Consider the following 22,322-nt stretch of genomic DNA (forward strand, 5'->3'; position numbering starts at 1 on the left):
ATGTATTTTTCTGAGTACCCAGACTTTTTCTCAGCCAAATTAAGGCCAAAAAATCTGGATAAAATTTTAAAGCAATTGGAAGAAGGATTTATCCAAAGAAGTTTAAAGGACAATGATACAACTAATACGAACGAGCGGATTATAGTGATAACGTCTGGTGGTACCAAAGTGCCACTTGAAAAAGTGGACGTGAGGAACATGGACAATTTTTCAACGGGTAGGAGAGGATCACGTATGTGTGAGTACTTTTTGAGGAAAAATTATAGAGTTGTTTTCCTCCATCGGAGTGGTTCTTTCACTCCTTTTGAAAATCATTTACGATGTTTTTCATCCATTGACAGTGTTACAATTGGGAATAACAGGAATGATAGGAAGGATACAAAGGATAGGGATGATCGGGATGATAGGAATGATACAAAGGATAGGAATGATAGGAATGATGCAAAGGATAGAAACTATAGGAATGATGCAAAGGATAATGGTAGTAGCATTAGTAGCAATAGTGGTAGTAGCAGTCACAGTGGTTGGAACAACCGGAGAGACTGCATCATGTTCAATCTGAGTGCATCAGATAACAGGCTACTCCTAAACGATATCTTGGACTACAATAAATATAAAAAAAATCTTTTCTGCGTTTCGTTTGAAACTATTTTTGATTATGCTTTTTACTTAATTGAAATATGCAATTTGTTAAATGAAAATGTGAAGGGCTCCCAACTGTGTAGTGTGGACTCTATCACAGACAAACAAGGGGAAAAGGAAAAGTTTCGTAGTGCTAGTAATGGTGCTAGCAATGGTGCTAGCAATGGTGGTGGTACTAGTGATAGTACTATCTTAGAACGAGTATATCTTGAGGTGAAGGCCATCCTAAACGAGGTGATCTTGCTGGTAACACATGATGAAGGGAATACCGAATCGAAGGCGAGTGTACGAGTTGACAGAGGACAGGCATCTCAGCTGATATTCAGTTTGACGTCATTTGGATTGGATTCATTTAGCAAGAACATGGATGTGGTAACAGATGGGATAACAGATGTGGTAACAGATGTGGTAACAGATGTGGTAACAGATGGGGTAACAGATGGGATAACAGATGGGGTAACAGATGGGATAACAGATGGGGTAACAGATGGGATAACAGATGGGGTAACAGATGGGATAACAGATGGGGTAACAGATGGGATAACAGATGGGGTAACAGATGGGATAACAGATGGGGTAACAGATGGGATAACAGATGTGGTAACAGATGGGGTAACAGATGGGGTAACAGATGGGGTAACGGATGTGGTAACAGATGTGGTAACAGATGGGGTAACGGATGTGGTAACATATGGGGTAACGGATGTGGTAACATATGGGGTAACGGATGTGGTAACAGATGTGGTAACAGATGTGGTAACACATGGGGTAACGGATGGAGTAACGGTAGAGAATCTACTCGCCGACGTGCGAATCTTCTTTAAATACATTATTTTCATTTTGAATGACCTGCTTTGTAAAGAAGATGAGTGCATTTTAGAGCAACGTATTGTTCAAGGCGTAATTATACCGAAAGCACTTTCTTTTATTAATAAACTTGAAAGTTGTATGGGGAAATGCACGCACAACATATCTGATGAGGGTAGAAGCAAAAGAAATAAGCATAGTATTGCACATACTGATCAAGGTACAAATATAGATGAAGCGGAACAATCGTGTGCCCCCACAAACTTAAAAATATATACACGTGAACAACGCCATTTAGTTATCTTGTGTGCTGCTGCAAGTGACTTTTATATACCATATAACCAATTAAGTGAAACCAAAATTGATAGCAACATGAATCGAACACTTCATTTTTGTATGATGTTAACACCAAAAATGTATAAAATAATAAGGAAATATTTTCCCTATCTAAATCTATGCATTTTTAAGTTAGAAGATAATGAAAAAAAGTTAATACAAAAAGCAAATGAAAGAATACAGTATGCAGATTTATTAATTGCCAATATACTGAATCAGAGATACGATTTTGTTTATGTTTTTAAAGAGAAGCACAATTATGTCTTATTAAAAAGATGTACCTCCAAACCCATTGAAAATGATATTTGCCATTACATCTGTGGACATTTCAATTTTGCCATAAAGGACTGAATGGGGGAGAGGTATACGGACAAGCAGAACTGTATAAGGAGCTCTTCTACTTTCTGCTTAACCATATTCTTATGCTTAAAAAAGAAAAAGTGTTATATACACCTGTTTAATTATGCTATTTTACAATATTATTAATAAAATGTTTATCAGTGTTATGCACAAACGAAACTATGCTGATTTTATGAATTTTTCCTTTATATAGGCGTAAATTCGTAAGGGAAATGCTTCGTTTTTGTTTGTGTTACTTTGTGTTTCTTAGATTTTTTTTTTTTTTTTTTTTTTTGTTCATTAGACTGACAGGGAATAACATTTTTGCCTGTATATATAATCTATTGAGTTGGAAAAAGCGCCGAAAAACGAATAAACACATATGTATGAATGTATTTATGTGCATACATATATATACAGATAGGTATATTTATGTATATATACACCCCTTCTTCGCACAACAACTTTACTATCCTTGAATGGATAACTAAAGTCCTTGCATGTTGCGCATACTGTTTGCATGCATACATGTACACAGGTATACATGATAGGGAAACAAACATAGATGGATCCTACCAGCAAAATGGTGTAATAACACAAAGGGGATATTCCCTAATAGGCGTAAATCTATGCATTTCCTCTGATATTTGTTTTTATATTACGATCGTCATAATTTTACACATGTAGATTGCCTTTGCGCTCAACTAGGACGCGCACATATAGACAAGCACATACATACATATATATACATATATATATATATATATATATATATATATATATATATGTGTGTATGTTGATGCATTTTTTTGTACATATGTATATAAACATATACACTTACACATGCATATCGACTAACGTGGCACTACGCTACAACGCTTAATTGCCCCTATTTTATTACACGTTAATGGTGTACACATATGTATATATATTTATATGTGTTGACGTATTTACATATGTTAGCATGTACTTCTTTCAGCAAAGGTATAGTTTAACACCCTACTTATATTCATTTATAAAGCGTACTTTTATCTTCTTACCAATCTACTTAAATGAGAAAAAGAAAAACAAAAAAAAAAAAAAAAATATACACACCTTATTAAAGAAGGTTGGTTGTACAGACTTAAAAAAATATATTAACGAGTCAGGAAAAAAAAAAAAAAAAAAAAAAAAAAAAAAAGGAAAGGAAAGGAAAGAAAAGAAAAGAAAAGAGATAAGAAGAGATGAGAAGAGATGAGAAGAGGATGTAACCCCCTCCCCACATCATACTATTTTGTTTTGTACGTCAAAAATATCGACGTAAAAATAAAAAAATAAAATAAAAATTAAAATTTGACTACGTGAAAAAGGAAATAATTTAAACTGAACGGATGAATGAGGGAAGTCGCTTTAACTTCCAAACTTCAAGGCAGATGGTAATTCTTGTAAAGGCACATACTTCACTGTGTGCTTAACTAACATTTTATAAAATTATAAATATATATATATATATATATATGCACATATGCCTTTATGAATATAATATATTATTTACGTATTATGTATGCTCCTGCGAATATATGGGGTTTTACCATTTAGGAGGAAAAAATTAATATAATAAAAAAAGAACACAACAATATGGAAGAACAAAATAAGCCAGTGAAATATGCTATAATAAATTGAACAAAAAACTTAATAAAAATGTAGAATAATAAAAAAACAAGATAACCGAATAACGGCATTGCAAAACGGTAAAACGATACAATAACAAAGTGCATATTTTTTTTTTTTTTTTTTTTTTTGCTTCCCTTTTTTTACGTGCTTTACGTCCATATAGGTATAAGCAATAATAATGTAAGGTCCCATATCACCACCTTTAAAAATAATTTAAAAAAAAAAAAAAAAAAAAAATAGAAGGAAAAAAGAGGCATTTCATTATATATATATATATAAATATATATATATGTACGTGTATAGGTACATCTATACATATATGCACAGAATTTATGGAAGAATAATTATTATAAATGTACGCTCAGCAAAATAAAATCTAATTTATATGCATAATACATAAATATATGCATATATATATATGTATACATTTATATATTTACATATACGTAAGTATATATTTACATATACGTAAGTATATATTTACATATACGTAAGTATATATTTACATATACGTAAGTATATATTTACATATACGTATGTATATAGATAAATGCTTCTTCTTTTTTTTTTTTTTGTGTTTATGTTCTTCCTTACATTTTTAACTTCTATATTCCATTAATGAGTCAATAGAAGGGTGAAGCAAAAAAAGAAAAAAAAGAGAGAAGCAGAAGGAAAGAAGAAGAAAAGAGGCAGAAAGAAAGAGGCAGAAAGAAAGAAGCAAAAGGAAAGAAGCAAAAGGAAAGAAGCAAAAAGAAGAAAAAGGAAACAGAAGGGAAAAAAATAAGTATAAGAAAATAAAAAGGAAAAAAAAAAAAAAAAAAAAAAAGATGGGTACATCGGAAAAGAAGCAGTACCGCAGCTCGAGCGAAAATAATAGTTCCAATGATAACTCGTCAGATGAGGAGCAAGAAAAGAAAAAAAAGTTAATAGCAAGGGGAAGGGAAAAAGGACGAGAAAAAGAAAAAGAGAAGGATAGAGATAGAGATAAGGATGAAGATAAGGATAGAGATAGAGATAGAGATAGGGACAGGGAAAAAAGGAAAAAGATGAGACTCGAAAGGGACGGGGAAATAATGAAGGAGGAAATATGCAAAGACGACAAGGATCAGGATAAAGACCAGATGAAGGAAAGAAGGAAAAACGACGAAACAAAAAGAAAAAAACGTGAAGAAAGTTCATGTAATGGAAGTAAAAAGAAAAAGAAAAAAAAAAGAACAAACCACGGGGAAGAATATGATAAGGAACGTAACAATGATGAACTTAACAATGATAAACTTAATGATGAACTTAACAATGATGAACTTAACAATGATGCTCGTAATAATTATTATGTTAATCATAGCAATGACGCTCTTGCCAACGGGAGTAGCGGCAGCGAATGTAACTCATATGAGAATAAAGAGTATGAAATGTTGATAGATGAAAAAGCACATAAAGGTAAGAAACGAAATGATAGAGATAGAAGTACAAATGGACAATCTGATGCGAGCAGTACGTTAGTAAGAACCAAAAGGAATAACAGAGAAAGCAGTGAAAGGTTAAAGAAAAAAAAAAAGAAACGAGATAGAAGCAGTGAATATAAAATTAAAGGTTCCTATGCGGATGTCGAGATACGTATGAGGAGCAAACATAGGTATAGAAGTTTGGAAAGAAAAATGAATGAAAAACGTAAAGAAAGAAGAGTGGAAAGGAGAGAAGAAAGGAGGAGTAGCAGCGGTGTGGGATATAGCAGTAGTGATGGTAAGAGCAACTCGAATGGAAGTACAGCTAGCAGTACTAATGAACACAGAATAGATGGTATAACTAGGGGCAGAGTTAGAAGTAGGGGAAGAAGCGGGGACCGAGTTAGAAGTAGAAGTAGGGGAAGAAGTGGGGACCGAGTTAGAAGTAGAAGTAGGGGAAGAAGTGGGGACCGAGTTAGAAGTAGAAGTAGGGGAAGAAGTGGGGACCGAGTTAGAAGTAGAAGTAGGGGAAAGAGTGAGGAAAGAAGGAAACGGAAACGAAGAAGAGGGAGAAGCAGCACAGAAAGAACGTCGAGGAGGCATAGGTATCATAGGAGTAGTAGTGAACGAAGAAGCTCGGAAAGAAGGCATAGTAGTAGATCTAGAAGAAGAAGAAGAAGAAGAGTATCAGGAGTAATAGAAGTAAGAAGACGACACGATGAAGAGAAAAATAAAAATTATAAATTTGATTCTCCACCAGATTCTGCTGATGATGAGGGGGATAAGAAATCCAGTAGAAATAATTTCTCATCTGGAACAAAGAATAATGTGAGTTTGTTCAGTAACAGTGTGGGTGGTGATGCAATACTAAATAATACGAATATAGTAACTGCAAGTAATGATATATCAGTTAGTCAAGCGAGCAATTCTAATAATAATATTGAAAATTTAATACAAACTTTAAATAGTAATATTATGAACAACTGTACGACTAGTTCACCTTGTAGTATTCTTAGTACTATTAATAGTAACCTAAGTACAAATACATTGCTAAGTGATGCTACAACTACGTTAGCTAGTAATTTACTTCTAGACAGTAGTAGGAATAAACTATTAGATGAGAAGGGATTATTACTAAACCAGTCTAAATTAAATATACTATTGAATAGTCAGTTAAAGTTAAATAATCAGTCTTTACAACAGTTGTATAAAAGTGCATTAAATTTAAATGATTTATGTCTGTCGTCTTTAGATGCTACTGCTGAGAAGACGGCTAGAGAGTTATATGTAGGAAATATACCACAGCATATAGATGTACAACAAATAGTGAAATTTCTAAATACATGTTTATTAATCTTATATAATAAAGAAAATGATAATGAAAATATTTGTTTAAAAGCATGTATAAGAGGTGATACTCACTATGCGTTTGTTGAGTTTAGAAATTTACAAGACACATCTAACTGTATGTTATTAAATGGAATAAATTTCTATGGTAATAATCTAAGAATAGGTAGACCTAAAACCTTCCCTACTGAGTTAACTAATCTTATACCCCCAGCAACTATACCAGTTATAGATAATTATTATCTTTCTCAAGGGCTCTTAGGATTAAAAGCCTTTTCAATAATTAACCAGAATGAAGGAAAAGTAAAAAATGATTATCATCTACCAATGAATATGATAAATTTACAAAAATTATGTGCTTCAAATATATCAAAGAGTAATGAAACGAGTAAAATAAAAGAACTTTTAGAAGCTTTTGGTGAAATAAAAAATTTAGAATTTTTCGAAGGAGAAGAATTTTCAGATACATACATCTGCTTAGTTGAATATACTAGTGCCGAAAATGCTATTCAAGCACATAAAATTTTAAATCAAAATACTAGTTATAAAATACAGTTTGAGTATGAAATACTGAATGACCCTGTTATTAATAAACTAGTAAAAAAAAAATATTTGAAATCTGAGAATTCTATTCTTTCTCAACAGATTCCTACTAAAGCGGTTGTACTTAACAAAATTGCTACATTCGATGAACTATCTGACACAAGTGAATATAAAGATATAAAGGAGGATATAAAGATCGAATGTGAGAAGTATGGAACCGTAGTCGAAATTGTGCTCCCAGTCTTCTCGAGGGATACATACGACTACTTGCTGAGGGTTAAGCGCAGCCATGGGGGGAGTGAAGCAGTGGAAAAGCAGAAAGAAGCGGAAGATGAGAAGCACAAAGTGGATGTGGCAGATTCTGCAGATTCGGCAGATATGACAGATGTGGCAGTTAATTTCAAGCGAAAGGGGGAAGCACCTCCAGTGTGTATGGGCGAGGGGAAGATGGAAAATCCGAATGGAGATGGGCACAGCATAGTGGAAGACAGCACAAAAGAGAACCAGGGGGATCTTCCAAATGATGACTTGACCCATCCGAACTATGATCTCACATCTATTGGGTGTGCATTCATCTATTTTGAAAATATTGAATCAGCTACAAAAGCAAGGAAAGAGTTGAGCGGTCGAAAATTCGGAGCGAACATCATTGAAGCAAATTATTACAGCGAAAAGAAATTTTTAATGAAAAATTTTAAAAACGTAAAGTACAATTTTAAGAAATCCCATTCGTCTCTTTTCAATGTGAATCTGAAGCTGGGAAACTACTCTTATTCGGACTGCTCGGAGGATGACTAGGCTGTTTAGATGGGATGAGATGGTCAGTGGACAATCCGCATGCAGTAGTAACCATGTAACTATTGTCATTTAAGCAGTAACAGTGTAGCAGTTATCAATTAACTTAGAAGGAAAGGGGGGCCCCGTAATAACCCAAGGAAGAATAAACCTATTTCTTAGCACTACGAGGTGTACCGTAGCTTATCGAGGCGAAAAATATGCTATAAAATAAAGAATTTTTAAAAAGGTTGGAGTGAACATTAGTGATATATATATATGTATGTTTGTATGTGTGTGTGTGCATGTTTGTATGTACGTATATATATATATATATATTTTCATATAGCCAGTTAGCACTTGGGTTATGTTTTCGTGAGTTATATCCCCATGGTACCATCTGCAGTGATAAAAACGCGCGCGCGCACGCGACTACGACTGAGGCTGCATTCCCTGCATGTGCGTTTGTTGTTAGTACTTGCGCATATGATAACATACGTATTTATAAATACGTATTTATAAGAAAAAAAAATACTAAAATTTTAAAATTCTTTTTTTTTTTTTTTTTTTTTTTTTTTTTTTCTTTTTTTTCCTTTTCCTTTTTTCCCCCCTTTTTAGAATATTCACTAGTGTATTATAAAAAAATCAACGTACAAAAAAAAAAAAAAAAGTAACACTCGAACAGGAGAGAAAAAATCAAGTTGAATTGAATTGAAATGAACTGAAATGAATTTAATTTAATAGAATTGAATTGAATTGTCTTTTTTTTTTTTTTTTTTTTTTTTTATTTCCTCCCACATTTAATTAGTCTCATATCTTTACATCTCATTGCAGATTATTTTATTCACATGTGCCCCCACCCCTTCCCTTCTGCATTTCTACCTCTTTGAAGCAATATTGTTGTTGACCTTATTTTTGGAGTTGCTAAGTTGTTCCCAACAAAAAAAAAAAAATTAACGAAATTTCGTAAAAATGTTCAAAGAATTCGTACGTATTGTAATATATATGTACGTATAAGTGTATGAACATGTATATATATGTGCATATGTATATGTGTAGATACATATGTATGTATGCGTGTATGTATATATATAAATATAAGCAGTGTACATGGGTGTGTACACAACCCGCATTGTATGTACATGCGCATCCTCTCTCTGAAAAATAAGTAGTACTTCTTTTCTTCCATTTACGCGTTTTACACATTTTTACCATTTTTTTTGCAAAATTTGTTGCGCATTTTTTATAGGTAATTTTAAAAAGAATATTCCACTTACTGCGTTTACACTGCAACTGATTTCATGATGATTTGTTATTTCACTGTGTGCAACATCGTTGTTAAGTTTGTTTTATTTCGCTACGTCTTCTTCTTCTACATCTTCCTATTATGCTACTTCAACCTTCTGATAATATATACCTCATGTTGTATCACACTTTCCGCTGCTTCACCTCTTTCTTCTGCTTAACTTTTTTGTAATTCGCTTCTGTATGATTCCTCTCTTTTTTGCACGTGCTGCTAACTTACCTTTGAGTTTCTTCTTTATTTTTCCGTATTGTGTTAGTGCATTTTTCTTTTTCCTTTTTGTTTTCAATTTATGCATTAACATCATGGATGATTTTTTTTTTTCCTTTTCCTTATTTGTTTTAAATCGGTAACTACTACCACTTTTGCAGCTTCCAGTATTCCTACCTTTCATTTTGATGAGTTGACTTTTTTTAATTTTTTTTTTAAATAACAAATCATTTTCCGTGAGTACCTTTTCTCTTCCCTCGTCACTGCTACATTCCGAATCTTCATCATTGCTTTGAGCATTACATATTTCCATCAATTCTGACATATCTACATTTCTGTTGTTTTCAATGTAATCTCTCATCCTTTTTAATTTTTTAAAATCCTCATCCGTTAATATTCGTTCGCTTAATATCTTTTCATTTTTATTCCATATTTTCACCTCTCTTTTAATCTTTTCTTCTTTCCTTTTTTCCTTTTTCATCTGTTTGCTTAACCTTTGCACATGCTTCTTCTTTCCTTCCCTGTTCATAACTTTTTCCTCAATCCCGTGGTTCCCCCCCTTCTTGCATTCTGCTCGGCGTTTATCATAAATGCCGTCATCAGCTTCTACTTCATCAGCTTCTTCTTCATCAGCTTCTACTTCATCAGTTTCTTCTTCATCAGCTTCTACTTCATCAGCTTCTACTTCATCAGCTTCTACTTCATCAGCCTCTACTTCATCAGCTTCTACTTCATCAGCCTCTACTTCATCAGCTTCTACGTCAACGGCTTCTACATCACTGCCAACTGTGTTCCAATCATCCCCCCGCGCTGCTGTTATGCCCTTCTGTACAAACTCATCCTCTTCCTCCTCCTCCTCCTCCTCTTCGACCCTCTCCGAAGCGGCTTCTCCACCCAGTAGGTAGGAGTATCGGAGAAGCGAATCTTCTTGGTCGTTCTTACCTGCAGAGTTCAATATTTTTTTTTTTTGGATTAGCATGGCTGTTTTTTTGTCCAACAATTTTCTGCTGAGGATTAGTGGATTGAACTGTTTGCACACATTGAGAAAGCGTCTGATGAGGATAGATATATGTCTATTTTTGTAATCTTTAAAAATGATAACTGCTTCGTATATTTCTTCGTTCAAGGCTTGGGGAAATTTTACAATGATTTCAATAATAGTGTTAATAATAAGATAAACGAATTCTTCCGATAAATTTTCAGCCAAAAATTTTTTTACTAATATATAAAGAATTCGTTGAATAAAAGGAGGTGGTATATAATCATGAATACATTGCAAAAAAATGGATAGATATTTGGACAAGGTATTTTTATTCCTTACATGTGTAATAACATGTTCATAATATAAAAAAAAATTTTCTTCTACTATTTTATTTCTCTGATAAATTCTGCACAAGATGTTGAGTAGTAATAACTTTATTGTACCATTATTACCTTTATACTTCGTACAAATTAAATTAAATAAATTTGATGCAAATGCGTACGGATTAAAAAGAGAATCGATAAAAAGAAAATTTATATAATTGCAAATATGCCTTTTTTTGTTATTGTTTTCCTCTTCTGAAGCGTAATGTTCCTCGTTATGATGATCGTTATAAAGCTGTTCCATAATCTTTTCTTTTTTTAAATGTAATTGTTTAATTTTTGATTTACTCAACTTTTGATGGGACTGATTGTTTATGTTTTTTAATTCTTCGATTTTTTTATTTTTATCAAATTTTTCCTTTTCTATTTGAACGACAAATTCTTTGTTATCATATTTCCCTAGCAAAGCAAAGCAGACGCACTTAACAATTTTTTCATTTTTATAAAAGACCCCCTCTGCAATTAGGTTTATATTTCTCTTATTTACGTAAATGTTTTTCTTTATCAGTTCTATCAGTATACTACAAGCAAAGTTGTTGAAGCACTCAGATATAGTAACATTGGCAAAATGATTAACATTTGGGAAATCATTAACATTTGGCAAATCATTAACATTTGGGAAATGATTAACATTTGCAAAATGATTAGCATTTGCAAAATGATTAATATTTTTAAAGGAAGATGAATATTTCTTACGTATTCTTTTCTTCTGATTATTTTCTATATAAGCCTCATGTAACAGAAACAATATTTCATTTTTAATCTTCTCTTCTTTTGTTTTTTTGTTCGTATATACTATCATATCAATTATACTTTTAAACAGGTATGATCTTATCTTATTAATATTAACATCACTTAGAAAAATTAAAATTTGCAAATATTGTATACAATCCACTCTCTTTTTATTCTGTCTTATAGTCTTTATTATACTTAACAGAACAGATATATATAAGTCATGTTTATAATGAACTATAAGTTGACATAATAAAAAAAATAATTCTTCTACATAATTTATTTCTTTTTTATTTCTTACCATTAAAAAGTTTATATACTCATTTAAATCGTTGTATGCCACTAATATGTTACTGTGCTCTTCTCTTCTACCTTTTACTAAATTATCTGCATCCATTTTTATCTTCTCCTTATTCATTCTCTTCCATATTTCCTTCTTTTTCTGTTCAACATTTTCGTTGAGCATCTCGTCGTCCGTAATATCCACCTCTTCATGCCCTTCCTTTCCCTCCTTTGCACTCCTATCATGCAGTAAATCTGCATATTCCCCATGATTACTAAAACGTTCGCTTAGTTTCCAATCATCGCCTACTTTCCACTCATCGTCTCCTGTGCTTACATTCGAGTACTCATCAATATCTATCGATGGACATTCAGCCGAACGTCCTTTCACCTCCTCCTCACTATTGCTACTTCCCTTTTGTGGATAAAAATAATGGCATGTGAAACTTAAAAAGGACAGCTGATTACAAAAAAGATCATTTTTTTTAGAAGGGTTTAGTAACAATACACTATAATTGAACAGGAATTTGTCGAACTGCTCGTAAAAATCATTGTGATATAAGTAGTAACTTTTGCATATATTGTGTTGAAGGCTGTTTAAAAATTTCTGCCGTTTTAGCTTTGCCTCGTTCATGTTAACGGGTAGCTATACTGTTTAGGCGAATATACATAAACGTATGTAAGTATGTACGTACGTATGTAAGTATGTACGTACGTATGTAAGTATGTACGTACGTATGTATGTATGTATGCACGTACGTATGTATGTATGTATGCACGTACGTATGTATGTATGCACGTACGTATGCATATGTGGGCAAAGAGTTCGCGGAAGAAAATGAAATTCAAAAAAAAAAAAATAATAATAATAAATACTAAAAATGCACAAGTACAGTAGAGTTCGGTGTACGCGTATTACGCTAAAAATTATTCTGCAGATTTATGTATAATATTACATATCGAGAAAGTACAATATGGCAAAACTTTATCCATCAATCGGTATGTATATTATATACATATATACATACAAACATATATGCATTTGACGTAAACTTTCCCCTATATGCGTGTTTTCTCTTTTTGCATTTTCTTCTTCCCCTTTTGTAATTCCTTCCTTTATATGTTGTACTCACGTGACGTACATATAAACCTATATACCTATATAGGTATGTATGTATACGTATATAGGTATGTATATATATGTAAGCCAATTTTTCAATTTTTTTAATTTTCTTCAATTTGTACGAAATAAAATATCACGTATCAACTCACCTTAATAATTCTTCATAGAGACTGTGGCAGGCATACATTTTGATATTTTTATTTTATTTTGCTAATCTATTATATCATTACATTTTTTTTTATTTCATTGTATTTATAAAATTTTATTATATTTTTACATTTTGAAATATTTTTACATTTTGCAATATTTTTTCATTTTATTTTATTTTTATTTTTTTCCACCAGAATTGAGAATTTTGGTACCACCATTTTATCCCTTCGGCATTTGAAGTTTATTTTAAAATGTATACAATGTAAAAATTTTTTTTAAAATATGGCTAGAATGCATGAACAGTAAATATGCATACATGGATTACATATATACATGTATGTAGATATAGATATAGATATAGATTGATATGTATATATGTATATTTATTCATTTATTCAATTATTCATTTATTCATTTACTCATTTATTCATTTACTCAATTATTCATTTACTCAATTATTCATTTACTCAATTATTCATTTACTCAATTATTCATTTACTCAATTATTCATTTACTCAATTATTCATTTATTTTTTTGTGTATGCTTATATGTATAAATATGTAAGAGTAATCAAAATATAGAAAGTCAAATTTATTTAAATTGCACTTATCAACGAAAAGGGAAAAAAGTGGATGACCAAAGGAGATTGTGATGACCATATGAGTAGATGACTACACGAATGAGATTACAAAGAAACGAATTGATTAGCTAATGTTGGGAGGAAATATTAAGAAACGATTTAAAAATAAGCGAATAAAACGACGATCTGTTGAAACATCGTTAGAAATTTGTACGTTATGTTGTTTACCATGTTATTGCTTTGCTACTCTTTTGCTTTGTTAAAAAAATAAGGGGAAAAATACTTTTGTCATGGTTCACTCATTCCTTTATTACTATTCTATAATTATTTTGTATTTTTGTATTTATTTAATTTATGTTTTTCCTTGTCCGATTGCATAGGAATTGACTGAAGAGAGGGGAGCATATATATATATATATATATATATATATCATTTATTTAACAAAATTTTTAGCCAAAAAAGGGAAAAAAAAAAAAAAAAAAATAGACTACATACAAAAAAAGTAGAGCTAAATTGTGCATTTTTTTGAAACAATTTGGTCTCGGTATGTGTTGCACGTATTCTTAACTAGTTCCTTATATGCATGTGTATGTACATACATATATATATATGTATGCACTTAAGCCGAATCCCCTTATTTTCTTTTGTTTTGACGATATAGTTTTTTGACGAATGTTTTTAATTTTTTGTCAGTAGTTCTGGTATTTACTCGATACTGCACATATATATATGTATATATATATATATATACCCACCTGTTGCTATGTATAAGCATCATTTGTATATATGAATTGCCTCCTAATTAATATACGTTTTTCTATAGGACGTGTATAATAAATACATAAGCATATTTTTAATTCCAATTTCGCTAGTAGATTGCGATGACTGGAAATTGATGAGGGATCATTTTGTTCTGTTGTCTTACGAAATCGTCGTTTTTTCGGATCATCGTATTTTTGCATTTTAGCTCTATTTTATTTATTCCTAATTATTTATTCCTAATTAGTTATTCCAAATTATTTATCTGTAATTATTTATTCCTAATTATTTATTTCTAATTATTTATTTCTAATTATTTATCTGTAATTATTTATCTGTAATTATTTAACCGTACTAATATATCCCTACTTATATATCCACATCCATTTATCCATATTTTTATTCGCTTCATTGTGTTTATATATTTCTCCCCTTCCTCCACCCACTCCCTGGTGCGCATTAACATGGTGCATGTACTACTAGGATACATCATTGATGGGAACAGAAAAGATGAATTAACAGATAAAGAAAAAATAAATAAAAAATTTGTATCAAAAATTGGGGGAAAACCATTTTGGCTAGATAGAATAAATTTACCACAAGAAAAAAATTTCTATTGTTTAGTTTGTAATAACATGATGACATTTTTATTACAGTTATATGCCCCAATCGATAAGATGGCTAACTGTTTTCATAGATGTTTGTATTTATTTATTTGTATATATTGTGGTGATCAGGTGAAATGCTTCCGGACCCAGTTGCCGCGCAATAACCCCTACTATAACTACTACATGGGTAGTACTGTTGTTCCTGACAAACTCACTGACTGTAGCTGTGAGGGTGCCAATAACAGTGTTAATAACTACAACAATGGCAGAAACTACAACAATGGCAGAAACTACAAAAGTATCAGTAATAGTAAGTACGCCAATAACAGTTTCAATAACTACAACCATGGCAGAAACTACAACAATGGCAGAAACTACAACAGTATCAGTAATAGTAAGTACGCCAATGAATGTAATAACAACTACTCATGTGTGAGCGATTCAAATAGAGTTAAGCAGCTAGACCAGGTGAACAAAAAGAGTAACTGCGCAGCATCAGATGAGTCGCACATCGTTGCCAATTCGGATGCATGTAGCGAACTTAGCTGTTCGAGTGAAAAATTGGAAAGTCTAACTGAGTCATGTAATAAGAAAGCAGTTTCACCTGAGCACACGAAACACTTAGTAGTGTCAGATGATATGAACCAACAAACCATTTCAGACGATACAAACCAATTAGGCGACTCAGATGATAGCAACAACAAGAAATCTTCATCTTCATCTTCATCTTCATCGTCATCTTCATCGTCATCTGCAGCTTCGGATCATAGCAGTAAACGATCGCATTCACCAAGTATAACAAACGAAACAAGCATATCAAACAGAATGAACACGCTGAACTCGTCGAATGATGGAAAATTGTGCATATCGTTAAAACTTGAAAATCAGACTTCTCATGAACAACGAAAAAGTTTCTACAGGAATAATAATTGTATAAACAAATCAGATACACAACTTACTATTAATAAGAAACAAAATGGGGAAGAAGCTCATGAATCCATTGACTACTTAACTTTGTTAAAGCAGGATAGAAATGTTTTTAACAATCAAGCAGAATACTTTTTCTGTTGTAGTATTTGCGGAATTCCTTGTGCCAGTAAAAAAAAAAAACATGAACACTGTCAGGTGAAAAATTATGTAATATTCGACGAAAATAAAATTTATATTAATGATGAAGACGACTGTGAGAGTAGCAGCACGGGAAGTGATAATTCCTTCGAGGATGAAGTGGATAAAGTGGGCGAAGTGGGTGGAATGGACGAAGTGGGTGGAATGGACGAAGTGGATAAAGTGGGCGAAGTGGGTGGAATGGACGAAGTGGGTGGAATGGACGAAGTGGGTGGAATGGACGAAATGGGTGGAATGGACGAAGTGGGTGGAATGGACGAAGTGGATAAAGTGGACGAAGCGGGTGGAGTGCTGACTGCGGGTGAAGAGGTTGACGAGGATGCCACAAAAAGGTACAACACCTGTGTGTGTGGTGAAAAGGGATCCATTATGAGAAGGAGGAATGCTGATGGGTATAGCGGAAACATGAACAGTTTAACGGACTATGGTAGTGCAAAGGGTAAAGCCATCAGTAGCAACAAACATGAAGAGGAAGAAATGGACAGCAGCGAAATTAAAGCATTTCAAGATATACAAAAGGAAATATTAGGAAAAAGAAAAATAGATAAAGTATTTTTAAATTATTTAAAAAAAATACATAGATTTCCAAAGCAGTTAATAAGGTATTCATATAAAGGGACAGCATTATATACTTCTAGTATAATTTCAAATAGTAATCAAAATAATATTATCTGTAATAATGGAACTCTAGAGAAAAAGAATAAAACATTATTTAATGTTAATGACATTCCTTATTGTCATATATGTAAAAGGAGGAAGGTTTTCGAGTTTCAAGTTCTTTCGACTGTTATAAATTATATCAAAATAAAAAAAAAAATTTTACTTAACCAAAAAACAAAAAAAAGCGATGCCATTAATCTTAAATTTGCACATATAGATATATATACATGTGAAAACAATTGTGATGTGTATGATATAAATAATATGAAGGAAAGGCTGACGAGGTCAGAAACGAGTAGGTACATACAGGAGTATGCCTGCGTGCAGGTGGAGAAGTAATAGATGGCGGTATCAACGTGGATGTAGAAAAGGAGAAGCAAAAAATGGGGGCAAAAAATGGAGGCAAAAAAAGGGGTAAAATAATGGACCGAAAAAATTGGCGTATGTAAAGAGAAACGGACGGAAGCACTCCATTTCATCCCGAAACAAATATATGCTTATGATGAGCAGATAACCAGAATTCACCAAAAAAAACATATGTTTCCACTTTTTCTTATCCCATTTATTTAACTTTTAAAATTTTTTATCTTTCCATTCTTGATAGTTGTATTTATTTTGTTATACACCCAGAAATGAAGTAATAATCATTGAAACTGGTGCATTTGGTATACCCATACCCACCTTTAATAGTTAAGGCAATGGCTACAGTTGCAGCTATGACTAGGACATTTTCTCCAAGAAGAGTTACTCTTCCCCATTCAATCATACAATTTATCATGCCGATAAAATATAGATAGCCCAATGTTTCATTTTTTTTTAATTTTTTTAATGCATACGTAAAATGATATACAACAATGTATAATCATGTACAGACATGTATTACTACATATAAAATGATATGCAGTTATATATATTTACTTTTGAATATTTTTTACATACGTTATTAAACCTAATTAAAAAAGGGGAAAAAATAAAGTTCGCCTAACTCTTATTTTGCACACACACAAACATAAACACAGATATACATATATACACGTAAACACAAAAAAAAAAAAAAAATAAAATAAAATATGCAAATGTGCAAGTGCATATAAACGCTAAAACACAGGGACCCTTTTTAATTTAAAAAAAAAAAAAAAAAAAAAAAAAAAATCATTTTCACTTTAAGAAAAATGAGAACAAAGAGCGTTAGTGTCTGATGGGGCGTACTGTGTCCTGTTAAATAATATCACGCTACTCTTTCATATGAACATTCATATAAAATTTTATTCTTCTACTTTTGCGTTTTTCATCTTTTCACTTTTTACTTTTGCGTCCTTGTAGAATTCAAAAGATACTTAAATTACGGGTGAGAGGAGGGGGGAAGTAATATAGAAAAGTAAGTTGGTATTCAAATGGTCATAATGATAAAGGCGTATAACGGCCACAAAAAATATGCGTTTAAACGCGGCTGTACAGTGTAGCACGTGTATATACGCATGCACACGTACGTACACACGTATGATAACACTTATTTCCTCACACATAGTTTTACGTGCGCAAAAATGAAAACACGGAAGGATTCTGTTCGCAAATGATGATAAAAAAAAAAAAAATAAAATAAAAAAAGATAAAATAAAATAAAAAAAAATACAATAAAATAAATGAAAAATAAAAAACTATGACGAGGATAAAATATGGATATACGAAAACTGTTGTAATTACATTTTAAAGAGGACATGTTTTTTTCTTTTATTGTATGGATGTTATAAATGAGGAGAGAATATTTGCAAATAAATAAACACAAAAATATAGCATTTTTTATAAGCACGCAAAGTATTTATAAACAGGTTAAAGGCTTAACGAAAAAATGGAGCGACGTATTTTTGCAAGTATAACGAGGGGGAATATCTACGCGCAATGGTACATGTGAACATCCGTAAAGTGTATGCATGTGTATGTATATGTGCTAAGGGGATGGACGTATGCGCGTTCCTATAAGTATAACAAATTGCTAGCACTTGCTTTTTGCGAAAATAAAAAAAAAGGAAAAGAAAAAGAAAAAGGAAAAAGGAAAAGGAAAAAGGAAGAGAAAAAGAAAAAGGAAAAAGGAAGAGAAAAAAAAAAAAAAAAAAAAAGCAGAAAAAAAAAAAGAAAAAAGCATGGCAACAAAATGTAACTACTCATTTTTCATGCTCTTTCTTTTTTTTTTTTTTCTCCTTACTTTTATATTCTCTTCTTATTTTCGACTTTTGAGAAAAAAAAAAAAAGAATTATGAAGGACATACAACAAGCAAGATAAACCATTTCCGGAAAAACAGGTAATACATATGTATATGTACATGTACATAAATGTTTACATGCATATTCACGTGTGTACCTTTTCGTATATATATGCATACTTTCATTTTTTTATTTTTTTTATTTTTTTTTTTTACTGCACATTTTGGAGGTACATGTCGTAACGGGGTATCCGTTACAGTAAACGCATTTACCCATATGTATAATGAACTTAAGAAATAATTTATATTATACATGTAGTATATTTTAAAAGTTCGATTTGGGGGCATAAACTCATGAACCAGCTAAAGTGTACGCCCTTTAATGCGTACGAAGGGGCGAAACTCTTTAACACTAGAAAGGTAGGCATACACACGTAAACACATACATACATACGTATAAATGCATATATAATGCTGTACAACTCATGAACGTATCTCACATTTTAAGCAGTGTTTAAGTAGTAAGAGTATATTATAAAGCATTCTTTTTACTTTTTCATTTCTTATTATTTTACTCCTTATTGTTTTGCTTATTATTTTACTTCTTATTATTTTACTTCTTATTATTTTACTTCTTATTTTTTTACTCCTTTATATTTTTATTTTTTTATATTTTATTTTTTTATGTGTGTCAACTATCAATAAGCACCTTCCAGTTGAAAAGCTTTCCTCTTCACTTTCAAAAAAAAAAAAAATAATAAAATAAAATAAAGCAAACAAATAAATGAATAAATAAATAAATAATTGAATGAATAATTGAATGAATAATTGAATGAATAAATGAATGTATAAATGAACGTACAAATGAACGTACAAATGAACGTATAAATGAACGTATAAATGAACGTATAAATGAACATATATATGAATGTATAAGTTTACCAATGAGTGTATACACAGATGGTAAAATGGTGAAATAAAAAAAAATATTGCCTACGTGCAAAAGCTACTTACGTATTGAATATATGCATACATAGCAAATATGGTAAAATGCCACTGATGCTATAAGTTTTTGCAAACACTTCTTTTCGTACTTTTTATTATCATACCTTTTATCGTATCACCTTTTATTATTTTTCCTTTTTTATTTTATTCCTGTTCGCCTTTTTTTTTTTTTTTTTTTTTTTTTTTATCTCTTAACGTTCATGAAATGAAGTGGCAAGTACAAGAAGTTTGACTTCGATAAAATAATTTGAAAAATCGTTTTTTACGCAAAACCATTTGACTTAATTTTTTTTTTTTTTTCTTTTAAAAGTTGAGGGGCTTTTACTTATATGTGAATATACGTTACGTTAGTGAATGCTTATACACGATACGATTGTGAGCGCACATAAGTCTGCTTTCAAATAGGTTTATTTATTAATATATATACAAAGATATAGATATATATACGTAGATATAGATATATATACAAAGATATAGATATATATACAAAGATATAGATATATATACGTAGATATAGATATATATACATAGATTACACCCGAGGATGAAAATGACTGTGGTGAATCTCTCTCTTGTAGCTGTAACGTTCCTCATGATGGGGAAGCTTAACGGAATACAAATATACGGAAATGAAATAACACATGGGGATGGTAACAGAAACACAGTAGCAGCATCGGTCTCATCTGCCGCTTCGACATCATCTACCGCACATGCTGCGTCGAATGTTAATCATAAGTTGTTAAAAGATAGTGATACAGAGTTTGAAGCCACTTTAAAAAATTTTTTAAAAAGCAATATTAGTAATGATAAGAAGAACAAAGAAATGTTTGATGAAGATAAGTTTATAGAGAATAATAAAGATTTTATAAAGAAACAAATATTGTCCGATTTGTATAGTAAGTTTATGGTTGATATAGTAAATAATAGTACATTAAATTTTTTGGAAAATTTAAATTCTGAACAGTCAGGTAATAACGAGTTTCAAATTGAGCTTGAAGAGAGTTGCTCACCTTTTTTCTGTGAGAAAATTATGAAAGCAAAGGAAATTTATATCAAAAGAAATGAAGAAACAGTTAACGATGATGCAAAGAGTATGAACAGAAATAATAATGCCATTGAAGATATATCTTCTTTAGAAACTACCCCTTTGAACAACAACGAAAAGGAGGTAAAATTACATAAAGGAGAACAAATGTATGAACGTGTTCAGAATTTAGATGATGTGAAAGGTACTGACACAAATGAAGAGACAAATATTGATGCAGTTTTTTCTAAAACGTATAATAACAACAATGGTGAAGAACATCAAAAGATTATCTTTACTGATGGTGATAATGTTTACGTGCTTGAGGAAATTACTCAAGGAGATAACAATTTTAATGATGAAGATTTGAATAAACAGAGTATGGACCAAGAAATTAAAATGCATGTACCTGTTGAAGGAAAAAGAACAAAAGAAGAATATAAAACTTTTGGTATAGATGTAGATGATAATAGTAACACGTCAGATGTACTATATGTTTCTAATTCTGATGTAATAAACCATATACAAAAAGACAGTGAAAAGGGTATACACGAACACGATTTGAGAAAGAATAAAACGAATGAAGAAGAGGAAGCAACACACAATAGAATATATTCAGATGAATCCTCTACCAACTCAAGTAACATAGATGATGATATATTTAACATGAGTGAAGAAGAATTGTCGAAAAAAATATTTGACGATGTTAGAATGAATAGTGAAGACAAAGTTGAGTGTTACAATTTTTCAAATAATGAAGAAAAATGCAATAGCTTTAAAAAGTGTACATATGTAAACATTGACAATAAGGATACTTGTTTTCTAGACTACAACTACATGCTATTTTTGAAGAATAACAACTGCGCGCTTCAGTCAAAATCTTCGCTCCTCGCCTTGTCGAAGGACTTACTCAGGTGAGTGCTCAACAGAGCTGGAGGCCCCCCAGAACAAATAGAAGCAAATGGGATATTTACATATATGCATATATATGTATATATATATATATATATATATATATATATATATTTCACGTTCTCGTTTCCCCCATTATATCGCGTCATATCCTTTTTTTTTTTTTTTTGTTTTATTGTTCACCCCTCCTTTCTCAGGAATGACATAATAAACAGACAGATGTTCCAACTTCTAAGAAACAGTAACAACAACAACTTCATTTGTGATACCATCACTTACTCCTTTTTGACAAATGTTGTTGACAACACGAACTATGAAGATATTTTTTCATAACCAGATGGTGGGAAGCTTAACGTATGGAATCAGAACCTGTGGACCTGTCCAACCCCTTTTTT

General features: G+C 31.4%; 5 protein-coding genes across 5 annotated transcripts; 4 read left to right on the forward strand and 1 right to left on the reverse strand.

The window, feature by feature from the left end:
• Positions 1 to 2,136, forward strand: MKS88_000938 (uncharacterized protein; the record flags this gene model as incomplete). Its single annotated transcript, XM_067219584.1, has 1 exon — positions 1 to 2,136. The coding sequence occupies one exon, from the start codon at positions 1 to 3 to the stop codon at positions 2,134 to 2,136; it is 2,136 nt and encodes a 711-aa protein (XP_067075304.1).
• Positions 2,137 to 4,604: 2,468 nt separating this feature from the next.
• On the forward strand, positions 4,605 to 7,907 carry MKS88_000939 (RNA-binding protein; the record flags this gene model as incomplete). Its single annotated transcript, XM_067219585.1, has 1 exon — positions 4,605 to 7,907. One exon carries the CDS (start codon positions 4,605 to 4,607, stop codon positions 7,905 to 7,907), a length of 3,303 nt encoding a protein of 1,100 aa, XP_067075305.1.
• Positions 7,908 to 9,328: 1,421 nt separating this feature from the next.
• MKS88_000940 (protein SDA1) lies at positions 9,329 to 12,409 on the reverse strand (the record flags this gene model as incomplete). The annotated part of the gene is made up of 1 exon (XM_067219586.1): positions 9,329 to 12,409. The coding sequence occupies one exon, from the start codon at positions 12,407 to 12,409 to the stop codon at positions 9,329 to 9,331; it is 3,081 nt and encodes a 1,026-aa protein (XP_067075306.1).
• A 2,444-nt stretch (positions 12,410 to 14,853) lies between these two features.
• On the forward strand, positions 14,854 to 17,124 carry MKS88_000941 (PDCD2 domain-containing protein; the record flags this gene model as incomplete). Its single annotated transcript, XM_067219587.1, has 1 exon — positions 14,854 to 17,124. One exon carries the CDS (start codon positions 14,854 to 14,856, stop codon positions 17,122 to 17,124), a length of 2,271 nt encoding a protein of 756 aa, XP_067075307.1.
• A 3,417-nt stretch (positions 17,125 to 20,541) lies between these two features.
• MKS88_000942 (uncharacterized protein) lies at positions 20,542 to 22,260 on the forward strand (the record flags this gene model as incomplete). The annotated part of the gene is made up of 2 exons (XM_067219588.1): positions 20,542 to 21,929; positions 22,125 to 22,260. 2 exons carry the CDS (start codon positions 20,542 to 20,544, stop codon positions 22,258 to 22,260), a joined length of 1,524 nt encoding a protein of 507 aa, XP_067075308.1.
• Positions 22,261 to 22,322: the final 62 nt, after the last annotated feature.

The sequence above is a fragment of the Plasmodium brasilianum genome, chromosome 3 (genome assembly GCF_023973825.1).
Source record: "Plasmodium brasilianum strain Bolivian I chromosome 3, whole genome shotgun sequence".
In the NCBI taxonomy this organism is placed as follows: Eukaryota; Apicomplexa; class Aconoidasida; order Haemosporida; family Plasmodiidae; genus Plasmodium; species Plasmodium brasilianum.